Source organism: Microcaecilia unicolor, chromosome 5, assembly GCF_901765095.1.
Source record: "Microcaecilia unicolor chromosome 5, aMicUni1.1, whole genome shotgun sequence".
Classification (NCBI taxonomy): Eukaryota; Metazoa; Chordata; class Amphibia; order Gymnophiona; family Siphonopidae; genus Microcaecilia; species Microcaecilia unicolor.
In genome coordinates, this window is record NC_044035.1 from 131,960,011 (window position 1) to 131,973,668 (window position 13,658).

The 13,658-nt window shown below is 40.9% G+C and overlaps 1 protein-coding gene across 1 annotated transcript in view; it reads left to right on the forward strand.

Annotated features, from left to right (window-relative positions):
- Positions 1–1,516: 1,516 nt before the first annotated feature.
- The window catches only part of CHAT (choline O-acetyltransferase), a 101,720-nt gene continuing 89,578 nt past the window's right edge, over positions 1,517–13,658 (forward strand). Inside the window, 2 exon segments of the mRNA XM_030204983.1 lie at positions 1,517–1,582; positions 12,615–12,806. Of these exon segments, the coding sequence (XP_030060843.1) occupies positions 1,517–1,582; positions 12,615–12,806 (258 nt within the window).

A 13,658-nucleotide genomic window follows, 5' to 3' on the forward strand; every position in this document is an offset into this window, starting at 1 on the left:
GTGGCTTCACCACCATGAATCCATGAACCCTTCAGTGAGTGACTGAGTGACTTCTGAACGTTGTCTTCAGAACGTTGAGGGTGAGTTTTATTATAGTAGATGTGCATACTTGCATTTTCTGACTATGCTCCACGCAAACTTCATCTCTCTGAACACCCATCAGAAAAGTTCTCGCCATTATATCATAGCACATACTTTTCTACTAGTCAATATTCTTTAAGGGGAAGTTGCCACATTCACATGCAAATGATTAAAATACCCCAAAGTAAGTATGCATTCTACTGGAGTCTACTTCTCTTCCATTGGTATTCTTGTGGTTTATAGGTGGCCCTCACCAACCCTTCTTATATGAAGATTGTTCTAAATTACTTTTTCAATATTTCAGCTTTTTCCTGGTATGATTAATGCATTCATCCCTTTGCTTTTATTAAATTCTACCTCATGCAGTTTCTCCTTTTTAACCTCTGCAAATATAGGTTTTGACTCCTTACTTTACTGATTATCTATTTTCTCTTTATTTGTACTTTGGCTCTCCAGGCTGCCTTTCCTGATTTCTAGATGTTTCCATGGTGTCCTTCTGTGATCCCTTTGTTCTTAACATGTCGAACACTCTTTTAAAGCCATGCTGGGGTTTTTTCCTGTTGCTTCTGTTGCCTGTATAATAATATTTTACACTTGGTTTATCTAGATCAACTCTCTCGACCAGAGACCTCCCTGAGGTCTGCCTCCATCTTAAACACATGATCTTAGAATATACAGGAAACCAATCTAGCTCATATCATGGGAGAGACTGGCAATCAATACAAAGAAAAATAAAGAAGAAATCTTTCACTATCTGAAGAAATTACTTACAGCGATATATTAAACCACTCTTGTTATTATCATTTAGCTTCCCTGTCTAACAATAGCCTTTCCAACTGATCTGGTTCAAAGAAGACATAATTAACATCAGATAAAGTAATTAAGCACTTGGAGGGAAACTTTTAAATAAAAAAGCAGCCCCCAAACTAAACCCTAGGCTTTTGTTTACGCCTTAATTGAGTAGCTTTGGAAACATCCGGAAATTCCTGTATTTTCCCTCCACAATACTGAAAATCTCTCTTTCTAAAGTAATTGTGCATAATTAATGCTTTATCCAGTTCTGAAAAGAGAGACAATTAGAAAATGTTTCCAGTTTAGGAATACCATGCTCAATATCATGCTGTTATATGTAAACTCTGTTACTGGCTTTGAATTTCTCGTAGCTGTACACTGTTATACTGACTCCTAATGTATGCAAAGTATTCACTGTGAGTATCCTGAAAACCTGACTTGCTGTGAGGCCACCAGGACAGGTTTGAGAAGACTTGAACTATAAACATTAGTTATGTTTATGTGTACCAGCTGAAATTCTATGGCAAATGTTGATTTCTTCTCATTTTTCATATTTGCATAGTAAAAAAGAGAGTGAATGTGCAAGTGCCTCATAGTGGCTTGAGACTCTAATCTTAGCATACCTGGCAAATGAAATTTAAGGATGCCGATATTAGAGAAACCCAAACTGGAGAAAGCAGGACGGAAAAGCTCCAAGGAGGAGGAGGAGGTAAGCATTTTCCTATTCATATAAAATAAGATGATTAATACATTTTCAAACTATTCAATTTCCTATGGCTGCTTGGAGACAGATTCAGTGGCAAGGGGTAGAACATTCTGCACTGTCTTTTTTAATATAACTTCAGCCGCAAATTTGCATAAATATGTGTACAAAATGGCAATTTTATTGAAAATTGTAGCTTTAAATATTTTTCAATCTGAAGTTGCAAGAGATTGACCAGAAGATTAATGTAGTGCAAAAGATTGTTTGTTAGTGAAGCCACAGGTTAAAGCTTTTCAGGCATTTGGGGCTTCCAGTATTAACGGATACGCATTTCAAGTAGGAAACTTGGAGAATTCTATACGAGCCAAACAACCTTCAGCTTCTTAATTCTCCACTGACTCTATTTTCTGCAGATATATTGCTTAAAAAGTTAATTTCTGAGATGCTGGCTATTCCTAATTCAGAATATATTACTGTGACCTGGAGGTGGGGGGGGGAGGGGGGGAGTTATCAACATGGGCTACCGTTAAGACATGTTATTTGATTGTTAACCCCAGATAATAGTAACTAGGTCCATTGAATTAAATGGGATCTGAGATAAAATAATGCGAGTTAGTGCTAAAATAACACATCTTAACAGTAGCTCATGTTGATAACTATGCCCCACATTGTTATATATATATAAATTTTCTGGATTGAAGACTCAGGCTGAGGAGGGGAATGGATTGTGTTGTTCCCTCAGGGAGCCTTGATTTAACAGACTTCTCAGAGGATTTGTAAGACCTCATTGAAAGAAGAGCTACCCACCTAGCCTCTTTCTCCCCAGAGAGTGAGAAGTTTCTTGTTCTAACGGCATATTTCAGAGTGAAAAATTAATGATTTTGTCATCAATGGGCTTGTGTGAATATACTATACTATGTGCCACCCAAGCCTGTAGCAGGTCTTTTCTTCAATTAAGACAAAGAACCTTGGAGATGGAGCATCCTTTTTCACAATGTTCCCATGTAAATGTGTGACACAATATACAGGAGCTATATATACTTTTTCAGATTGTCCACCAAAATTTCTATCTGATAATGCTAAGAATTATATTTCGCTGAGAGGTATTTTCAGTTCATTATAATTGATAATCAGGTATAATTTTGGACTGGTGTTTGTGTCCCTTGTTTTCCCCCTTATGTTTAAATTTCTTATCGCTTTTATGTCTTGTCCTTCTCTTACAAAAGGGCTGTAATGGTAGCGCCAGCTTGGCATGCAGCGATTTGGCCCAGGAGCCCGGTAGTAGTTCTGACTCCTGCCTCATGATAATTCCAGCGCTAGAAAATATTTAAAAATGTTCTAGCGCTGGAAGCATGCCCAGCGGTAATCAGGCAGTGCCACACGCTGCCCGGTTACCGCCAGGCTACTACCAGAGCTCCCTCAGGAAATGGCCGCACAGCAAGTTTTAAACTTAACGCATGGCCATTTCCTTCCTTAAAAGAAAAAAAGCCTTTTACCGGTGGCGGAAAAGGGGGCCCCGGCATGTGGCAAACCCGCACACCGATGCCACCGCAGGGCCTCTTTTACCACTGTTTGTGATGATGTTATAAATTAGAAATTGAAATCATTTTTTTTATCTGGCTGTTTCCTCTTGTTCCTTTGGGCTTCCAGTTTCAGTTTCTTTGGGCTTTGGGATTTGGCATCATAAACCTTTATTCACATCTGCCTGGGGATTTTTAAATCTCATTTTACACCTTTCCAACCTTCTTTTAGACCTGTCATTGTCACCAGGGGCCATGCAAATGATTTCTTTCCAGATCCATGTAATCATGAGTGTCAAATCCTGCCTCTAGGAGTGTCCATTGCACCCACCATCATCAAAGGGCTTTGAATACTAGCTCCACAACATCCCCAGTCCTGCACCTAGTTAGATGACCTGAGCCAGATATCGAATTTAGCCACTGGAAGGTTCCAGCTTTTAATATTTTGGGGCAACTTTTAAACAACTTATTCATCTGTGTGGGTAATTTTTATATCCACAGACCTGTAGTCCCATTTTAGATAGAACATAGAATTTGGAATTGATACATCCAGATCAAGACACGTACAATTCTGATAGCATTTTCGAAAAAGGTTTGCCCATGTAGAGCCTTTTGAAAAATATATGCAGGAGAGCACATGAATGTGCCTATACATGTGGTGGGAGCAGCCATTTTACAAAGATACGCATTGAAAAACTAAACAGAAGAACTCAGCAACTTACATATTTTGCCAGTACACATATACATGCTGCTAATTAAAAACAGAGTCTGCTATCCTATTCATTTTCAACTTGCAAGGGGAAATAGGCGTTGGGGAATTAAGGAGGAGAACTGCCTTAGGGGGTCTTTTACTAAGCCACGGCAGCATTTTTAGCTCGCGGTAGAAATCATTATCAGCTGGCGGTAAACACTGAGTCGCCCATTGGGCGTTTACCAGCAGCTGATTTCTACCATGAGCTAAAAACGCTGCCACGGCTTAGTAAAAAAACCACCCTAAATCTCTTCTTTTAAGGTATGGTCCAAACAAGCACTTTTAAAACACATAAACTTGCAGAAGAGCAACTGTAAATTCTGTCATTGAAATATCAGGCAATTTCCATGCTCCTGTGCTATATATTTTCAAAATAAGTCTTATATGTTTTTTGAACCCAACCAGCTTGTAGAATTTATAGTGTCTAGAGAACAGGAAAGGATCCAAATAACTATTCCACAATCCTCTGAGGTCGGCTAGAATAAGTATTGCAGGTATAGAATGTGTCTAAGATTTGAGTATTTTTTCCTGTAAATTTAGAATGTGTAATCTTGGATTATAATTTGTGATCCAATATTAAGTCATTTTATTTCCTATTTGGTATGATATTGTGTTTGGATGGAATTTCTAATTGTCACAATGGAGTAATTGTGATTGTAACAATGAAAATCAATCATAAATTTAAGAAAAAGAAAGAAATAGCAGGACATACACATTTATTCCCTTTCTGAAACGGGGAATGCACCTTTAGATTTGGTTCCGTCCAAACCACACCCTCTTGAAATCTGCACTTACTGGAGAAGGTTAGGTGCTACTTCCGTGCCAAAAGTGTTCTAATGGGTGTGAAGTTCTAAAACAGGACAGGAACAGCAGATCTGCAGGAAAACACACTTACATGTCCAGTTATAGAATAGCACCTAAGTGTATCCATGTGGATCTGAAAAGGGGATGTGGCCATGGGAGGGGCATGGGCATGGGCAGGTCACTTAAGATCACCCCTCTCCTCAAATCTCTTCACTGGCTCCCGATCAGGTACCGCATACCGTTCAATCTTCTCCTACTAACCTACAAATGCACGTAATCTGCAGCCCCTCAATACCTCTCTACCCTCATCTCCCCTTACACTCCTACCCGTAACCTCCGCTCACAAGACAAATCCCTCCTCTCAGTACCCTTCTCCACCACCGCCAACTCCAGGCTCTGCCCTTTCTGCCTCGCCTCACCCTATGCTTGGAATAAACTTCCTGAGCCCATACGCCAAGCACCCTCGCTGCCCATCTTCAAATCCTTACTCAAAGCCCACCTCTTCAATGTCGCTTTCGGCACCTAACCGTTATACCTCCATTCAGGAAATCTAGACTGCCCCAATTTGATTGACTGCACTTTTTGTCCTTTAGATTGTAAACTCCTTTGAGCAGGGACTGTCCTTCTTTGTTAAATTGTACAGCGCTGCGTAACCCGGGTAGCACTTTAGAAATGTTAAATAGTAGTAGTAGTTAAGGGAAAAATGAATGCAGTGTTATATGTGCCCCAACTTGCACACCGGGATTTACAGCTGATTTCAGTTGATGTAACTCCCCATGGCCAACGTTGACTGTGGATCATGGCATTACGTGCTGTTCTATAAAGGACTCTGATCTCAGAACACCCATTATAGAATACCAGTCAGCACCGATATTTTTTTGCAGTGCTGAATTTTGAGCTCCTTTTACTGAATCCAGCCAGTAAAGAGCAATTTTATAACTGGGCACCTGTATTTTCACTTCATTTGCATGCATAAATGTACAGAATACCAGCACTATGACAGGTACATGTACATTTACTCGTGTAAGTGGCAGTAAAGTGACTAAGGGGCCCTTTTACTAAGCAGCAGTAAGCCCAACATGAACTTACTGTGCACCAATTTGGAGCTATCGCTGGCCCAAAGCACACGCCAGTGCTAGTTTTAGCCCTAGCACGCATCATTTCCTGCGCTAGGGAAAATAGGGTACTATTTTCTAGCATGGCAGTTACCCGGCAGTAATCGGGCAGCGTCACATGCTACCCAGTTACCGCTAGGTTAGCACGGGAGCCCTGGCCGCCACCTCAGTGGGTGGTAGTAGGTGCTCTTCCTCGCATGGCCACACTATAAAAGCAATCTTACTGCACGGCCATGTCTATTTTCAGCTAGTGCAAGGCCCTTTTTACCACAGCTTAGTAAAAGGGCCCCTAAGTGCTTCTGTAATGGCATCCACAAGTTGCATACTACCGGATTCTATGAGGTTGCCCAAAATTGAGTGCAGAAATTTGGGCACGGATCACACAGTAAATTAATTAGTTAATGTGCTGTTGACAATCAATTGGCAGTCATTTGGGTTTACTTGCAGATCTGCCCTGCATCCTATTCTATAAAATGCATGCCTAAATTGTATAGCCCGCAACTCAAAAGGCATTGTCATGGGTATTTTTAGTTCAGGAAGGCAGAAATGCTTTGAATACATTTTGTTTTCAAAGCGTGGGCTGTGTGGCATAGCTACAGGTGGGCCTAGGTGAGCACAGGCCCACCCATTCTTGACTCAGGCCCACCCAGCAGTGGCACCCCACATCAACATCTCTCCTCCTCCACAGCGTCCTGGTATCTGCCCCACCCATCGCTGAACCCCGTCCCTCCCCAGTGCGCCTTACAGTCATCTCTGGCACCTGCAGTGATTCATTATTGCTGCCTGCACCGGCCCTGCAAGCTTCCATTGGTAGGGTCCCACCTTCACTAATGTCATTTCCTGTTTCCTGTCTGGCGGTACCCAGCTGACCGAAGCCTGCGGGGCCGGCACAGGCAGCAATAATGAATCACTTCAGGTGCCAGAGATGCCTGTAAGGTTTACTGGGGAGGGATGGGGTTCAGTGACAGGCAGGCGGATGCTGGGATGCCCTGAAGGAGGAGAGCTGTTGACGTGGGGTAGGTGAGAAAATACCTATAATTTTTTTATATCTCCAGGGAGGGGCATGATGTGGGGTGTCGTGGTGTGGAAGGACCTATCTAAGTTAACTCTGGGCCCATGCAAAGCACTGGGTTGGGCTACGCCACTGTTATGACAAGAGCAGAGTCTGCTGGAATTTAGCAAAAAGCTAAAGACCTTGGGTTTTTTAGCAAGCTTTTCAAGCAGCCTGGGTAAGGTTTCAATGCGATCAATTAATCAGTTGGGGCGGGGGGGTATCATGCTATGGGTGGGTTTTTATTAATGTGATTGTATTTTAAAGCCTTTATTTTGAAGGCATCTCTACATTTACATGTGCACATTACATAAATATTGTAAATTCAGAAAGCTGCTTTTTATAAGTGGTAATTCACACAATGCAGAGATTTAAAGGGGTATGGCTTAGACATAACTTGGACAGGCCAAAAATCTACACCTATATTCCCCATATTATACAAGGAATGCATGCCCATATTAAAACAAATCCTATTTGATTTTTCACCAGCTCAGAGCAAATACAGATTTTCAAAAACTGATCATTTTGGCCAGGTCTTGACATTTGGGATTAATGGAGGAGTTCTTCTTAATCCTCTGTTGTATATTTCTGCCACCAAAAATAAAAATTGCAGCCTTACTACTTTATTAGTGACAGTTAAATGTATAGGTTTGTAAAATGGGCCTGCTACACATGGAAGTACGGCACTTCCATAAGGAAGTTGCACAGTCACAACTTCCATATATAAATGCAGGCACGTATACATGGAATATATGGAGTTGATGCAACTGTTTTTGCACACATGTAGATTTGTAAAATGGCTTCTTCCCGTTGTACTTACCAGCAAACACACATGCATTCCTACACATCCTTATACATATTTCACAAAAGGCTCAGAATTCAGCAGAGCCCTTTGTAAAATACAGTGGAAATTCAACCCGTTCCAACATTTCCACCGCCATTCTCATCTGAACACATTAAGGAAACAGGGCCTCTATGGTGCTCATTTCTTTTTTTCTTTTTTTTTCTTTTTTTATTATGCTTTTAGAATTATTTACAAGCCATATACAAACTTGTACAGGTAATTCGGAACCATATTTTTATACAATAAAGTAACTTCAAAATAATTATATTATCCTTGTTAGACCACAATAACAAAGATCACGTGAAGGAAATTTAACAGGAGAAATCTTTAAAAGGAAAAACAAAACAAAGCACTATATAGCTTAGCACACATCAATCCATACTAAATATTATCTCAGCATTGGTACTAACCAGCAGTCAATTTCTTAATTTTAACAAATTCACTAAGATGTTCAGGTTGGAAAAATACATATTTTATCCCTAGGTACTTAACCACACATTTACAAGGATAATTAAGGTAAAAGAATGCCCCCAAGGCTAAAGTTTCAGCCCTAAGAGAAAGAAAAGCTTTCCTTCTCTCTTGTGTAGATTTAGTTACATCTGGGAACATCCATACCTTCTTACCTAGGAAAAGTACATTTGCGTTTCTGAAATATAATCATTTTGAGCGCTTCCAAGACCTGCTCAAACACAAAGGATACTAATAAAGTCCATCTTTCCGAATCTGCAGTCATAGAGGTCTCTAGAAAATCAGTCAAATTAAGAATATCTTTATTTTGAGTTGGTAATGCAGTTATCTCAGAACCAGATTGTAAATTGTCTGATTTCTTTGGCTGTATATAGTAAATCTTGGCTATTGGAGGAAACATTTCTGGAGTATAATGCAAAATTTCAGATAAATATTTCTTGAATGCGTCAAGTGGACTAACCCCCGCGGACTTTGGAAAATTCAAGAAACGCAATGTTAATCTACGGTGAAAATTTTCAATCTGTTCTATTTTTCAGTGGGTAAATAACCTATCTTTAACTGTTGTTAACTTGAATTCTTGCAAAGTTTTCACTTCTTGTTTTAACTCCGTTACTTGCTGTTGAAAATCTTGTTTTATATTTTCCACGCTACTAGTTAGTACATCCATTTTACTTACAAGAGTTGAAACTTTTTTTGTGGAATTGGCTACTGATAGGTCCAAACGCTGGAGAGTTTCCCAAATACTCTCCAGCGTCACCTCCCCAGATTTGATGCCCTGAACTCTCGGTTCAAGAGGAGAAACAACTCTCTTCTCTCCGTCGGTCTTCACCGCTTCCACGCCTCGATTCAAGGGCCCTTGCGCAACCAGTTCCGGTCCCAGGGAACCCCTTTGAAAGCAGCGTCCTTCGGGCTGGGGTGGTGGCTCGAGTTCCGGGGGAGATAGAGTAACATCAAGTCCCAGGCTCTCTTGGTCTCCTCCCAGAGAAGCAGCGGGAGTGCCCCCGGATATCGGAGTAGATGAGATTGTGGCGTATCTCTCCATTGTTTGTTGCCCAACGGGTGGTCTGGGCGTCGAGGCAACACCCCTGACCAAACCTTTCCGTTTAGTGTGAGGCATTTCTGCGAGGTAAGAGTTTTCTTTTTGGCAAACAAAGTTCGGGAGTTTACAAGCCACGATCTAACGTGCCGCCATCTTGTCACGTGATCCATTATGGTGCTCATTTCTGAAGCAGATGGACATCTTAAAATGCCTTTTAAAAACCATCCATCTGCTGAAAATGTCCAAATCCTGGTTTTAGGAAAGTCAGAATTTGGACATTTCACACTGCAGTTCATCCAAATAGCAAGAAGCATATTGTGGGTGTCTTTTGGGCAAGACTAGAGAGGGCCCACAAGTAGGACTTCCGACAGGGATTTTCGCATGGGAAGAAACGTCCATGTCTAAAAAGAAGGACTTTTTATCTAGACCTGTTTCAGTCACATTCAAGTTACAAAAAGTTGCTCTAAATGAGCAATTGACTATTGGAGGGATTAAGGCATGACCCCCCTGCTTAATCCCCCAGTTGCTGCTGTCCCCCTCCCTCTCCCCTGAAAGCAAAACTGGAAAGGAAAACCGAGCTGTATATCAGCAGTAGGTATTATGGCCATTCTGAACAAAGCAGCAAGGAAGTCTGAGGAGTAGCCTTGTGGTTAGTGCAGTGGTCTGTGAACCAAGGAACCCAAGTTCAAGTCCTACTTCAACTTCTTTTTTAATAATTCTGAGCCTTCCAGAAACAGAAGAATACCTACTCTACTTAAATATATAAGACACTGCAAGCCTGAAGGCTATTGAAGTGGTGTATATTCAGGTACATTAGGTATTTTTTAGGTCCTGGAGGGATCACATTTACAAAAATAAAAAAGCAATGGCGAAGTTTAAACCTGTGTCCCTTGGTTTACTGTCTCCTGCATTAACCACTAGGCTATTCCTCTGTTCTGCAGAGATGAACGTGTGGTCGTATTTTTGAAAATGATGCCAGACATACATTCATAGCTCTGTTTTTTTTGTTGTTCAAAAGTTGGACGCTTCTCTTTGGAAAATGGCTATTCATTTTGGATGTTTTCAGTGCAAAAACGTCCTTCTGATAACCATAAACAAACAGGAAATATAGATATTTTTCCTGTTTGATTCTGGTAGTGAGATGGACATTTTATTTTGGACGTTATGAGCAGAACGGAATTTTAACTTATCTACACTTAACTACACTTAATTTAACTACACTTAACTTCACTTAACTACACATAACTTTACTTATTTTAACTACACTTAACTACACTACACTTAACTTTTCTTAACTTGACTACACTTAACTACACTTCAGCAATAGCACATTTCGGCACAGGGATATTTTGGCAGTGGGACACTTCGGCATAGACATATTTTGGCACTGGGACACCGGCACATTTCAACATTGGGACATTTTGGCACTGGGACACTGCTGCACAGGCACATTTCGGCACTGGGACACGTCAGCACAAGGACATTTAGGCACTGGGACACTTCGGCACTGGGACATTTAAGCACCGGGAAGCTTCGGCACAGGCACATTTCGGCACAGTCATATTTTGGCACAGGGACACTTCGGCACCAGCACATTTTGGCACTCGGACACTTAGGCACAGGCACATTTCGGCACTGGGACACTTCGGCACATGCACATTTTGGCACCGGCATATTTTGGCATTGGGACACTTTGGCACAGGCACATTTCAGCACAGGCACACTTTGAAACAGGCACATGTCAGCACAGGCACATTTTGGCACTGGGACACTACGGCACTGGGACACTTCAGCACAGGCACCTTTCAGCATTAGGATATTTTTTTAATGCCCCTCTATGTGTGTGTCAATATTATGTCATTTTGTTAAGACTACTTCCTAAGTTTTGATGTACACTACTGAGAACAATTTAGGATGGACAGTTTATAGACTGACATGAATAAATATTTACTCCAAGATCAGCAGTGCATACAAATAGGAAGTACAAATGTAAGTGGGTGATTTGAGAATGCAAACACTATAGCCAGTTTTTAGGAGGAAACTACCAATATATTTGCTTATAATTTATGAGGTCTAGGAGTACCCAAAGGCATTGTGAGTACCACAAGCTATTCAAACTCATTCCCTAAAAAAATGTCATCAATACACATCAATATGTTGTGTTCAGGGAATTAGGGTGTAAAGGTGACGTTTTGTGGGGGGTTTTAATTGCTTTCAATATTGTCAAGCATATGCAGAACTAACAGCCAAGAGTATATCTAAAGAAAAAGTATGGATGCTCTCTTTTTAATGTTTCAACCATGCTGAAGTTTGCTGTTGCGTACTAAGGCCTAATTCATTCAAAACTAAAAGAAGAAGAGATACAATGAAAGACAATAGCCATTATCTTTGCCTATGTCTACCTAATAATATGGAATATTCTCCACAGGCAGATAAACAGGAAAGGGGAATACATGTAATAGAAGGTGCATACCTTGTGGTTTTCACTATGAAAGGTGTATTCTTAGGAAAGGAAGTGTGTTATCATGGTCAAAGTAATGCAGTGTAAAAGATGCAAAGAGATGACATTAGGAGGGGAGATAATAAAAGCAGCAGGTCATACAGATTCTGAGGCACAGTTGTTTGGTGTTATAATACATTAAATAATTTCACACCCAACCAAGTTTATTCCTATTATGAAATTTCACAGTAAAGGAAAAAGTTTGTCCAGTTTCTTGCTAGTTACATCAAGGTTCACCGGTATGCTAACCAAAGATATAGCAAAAAGAAAGCATACTGTATATTCAGCTGAAGACTATATCATCATGACAGAGATAAACTGGTAGAAAACATGTGGGGGCCTTTTTACTAAGCCGTGTAAGTGCCTACACGTGCCAATTCTGAGATACCACCTGGCTACTGTGTGGCCCTTGTGGTAATTTCATTTTTGGTGCGCGTCCGCTATGCACATCCGAAAAATATTTTTTATTTTCTGGCGTGCATTTGATGCGCGTAGGTCATTACTGCCTGGTTACTGCATGAGACTTTACTGCTAGGTCAATGGCTGGTGGTAAGGTCTCAGACCCAAAATGGACACACGTCAATTTTCATTTTGCCACACGTCCATTTTCGGCAAAAAATTTTAAAAAGGCCTTTTTTACAGGTGCGCTGAAAAATGATTCTGCATGCGCCCAAAACCTGTGCCTACACTACCAGAGGCCATTTTCAGCGCACCTTAGTAAAAGGACCCCTTGGTTGGTTGAAATACAAACATGAATATCATGAAGATGGAAGATGAAAGCTGCAAAGGATGTACTATGAAGCAATAACACAAAACATAACTGAATCAGTACAGAGATACTTATTGTATATTAATACAAAAGATTTACAAAAAAGTATAAAGAAAATCATATTTTATATGTTGTTCTCCATTAATGGTTTACATCTTTCAAATTTTTTGTAATTAGGATTTACCCAAGCTTCCGATTCCTCCATTGCAACAAACTATGGATATGTTCCTACGCTGTATGAAACATTTGGTAATAGAAGAACAATACATGAAAAGCAAGGCAGTTGTGGAAAAGTTTGCAGCGCCTGGAGGAATAGGAGAATCCATACAGAAAAAACTCGAAGAGAGAAGAGAAAAAGTAGCAAACTGGGTGAGTATGTTTCTCTACTCTTGAGCATGAAGGAGGCAATTCTGTCACTGGGCGTCCATATTTCATCAACACTTGCAGCCTTAAATGTACAACATACCTACATACTTGCATGTAAGTGTATAGTTGCACGAGTAAGTGGCAGCAAAACAGCTAAGCGCTATTCTGTAAGGATGCAAGTAAGTGGCATAGGGCATAACTGCAAAATGAGTATTCACACAATGGAGCAATGGAAGGGCATAGCAGTGCTGCCTATTATATGCACCACTTACAGAATCAGAGGCCTAAAATCTAGGCACCCACCATTACCCCAGCTATAGACCTGGTGTAACTGTAGAAGCCTAAATAGAGCAAGGGGGCACATTCCATAAAATATATGGAGGGGCATAATTAAACGAAAACGCCTATCTCCATGGGCGTTTATCTCCGAGAACGGGTCCGTGAAGGGGTGGACCGAACCGTATTTTGGGAAAAAATAGACGCCCATGTTTTATTCAACAATGTGTGAGCTGGGCGTTTTTGTTTTTCAGCGATAATGGAAAATGAAAGCGCCCAGCTCAAAAACGAATAAATCCAAGACATTTATTCGTGGGAGGGGCCAGGATTCGTAGTGCACTGGTCCCCCTCACATGCCAGGACATCAACCGGGCACCCTAGGGGGCACTTTTACAAAAACAAAAAAACAGGTAAAAGAGCTCCCAGGTGCATAGCACCCTTCCCTTGTGTGTTGAGCCCCCCAAATCCCCCTCAAAACCCACTGCCCACAAGTCTACACCATTACTATAGCCCTAAGGGGTGAAGGGGGGCACCTACATGTGGGTACAGTGGGTTTGGGGGGGTTGGACGACTAATAAG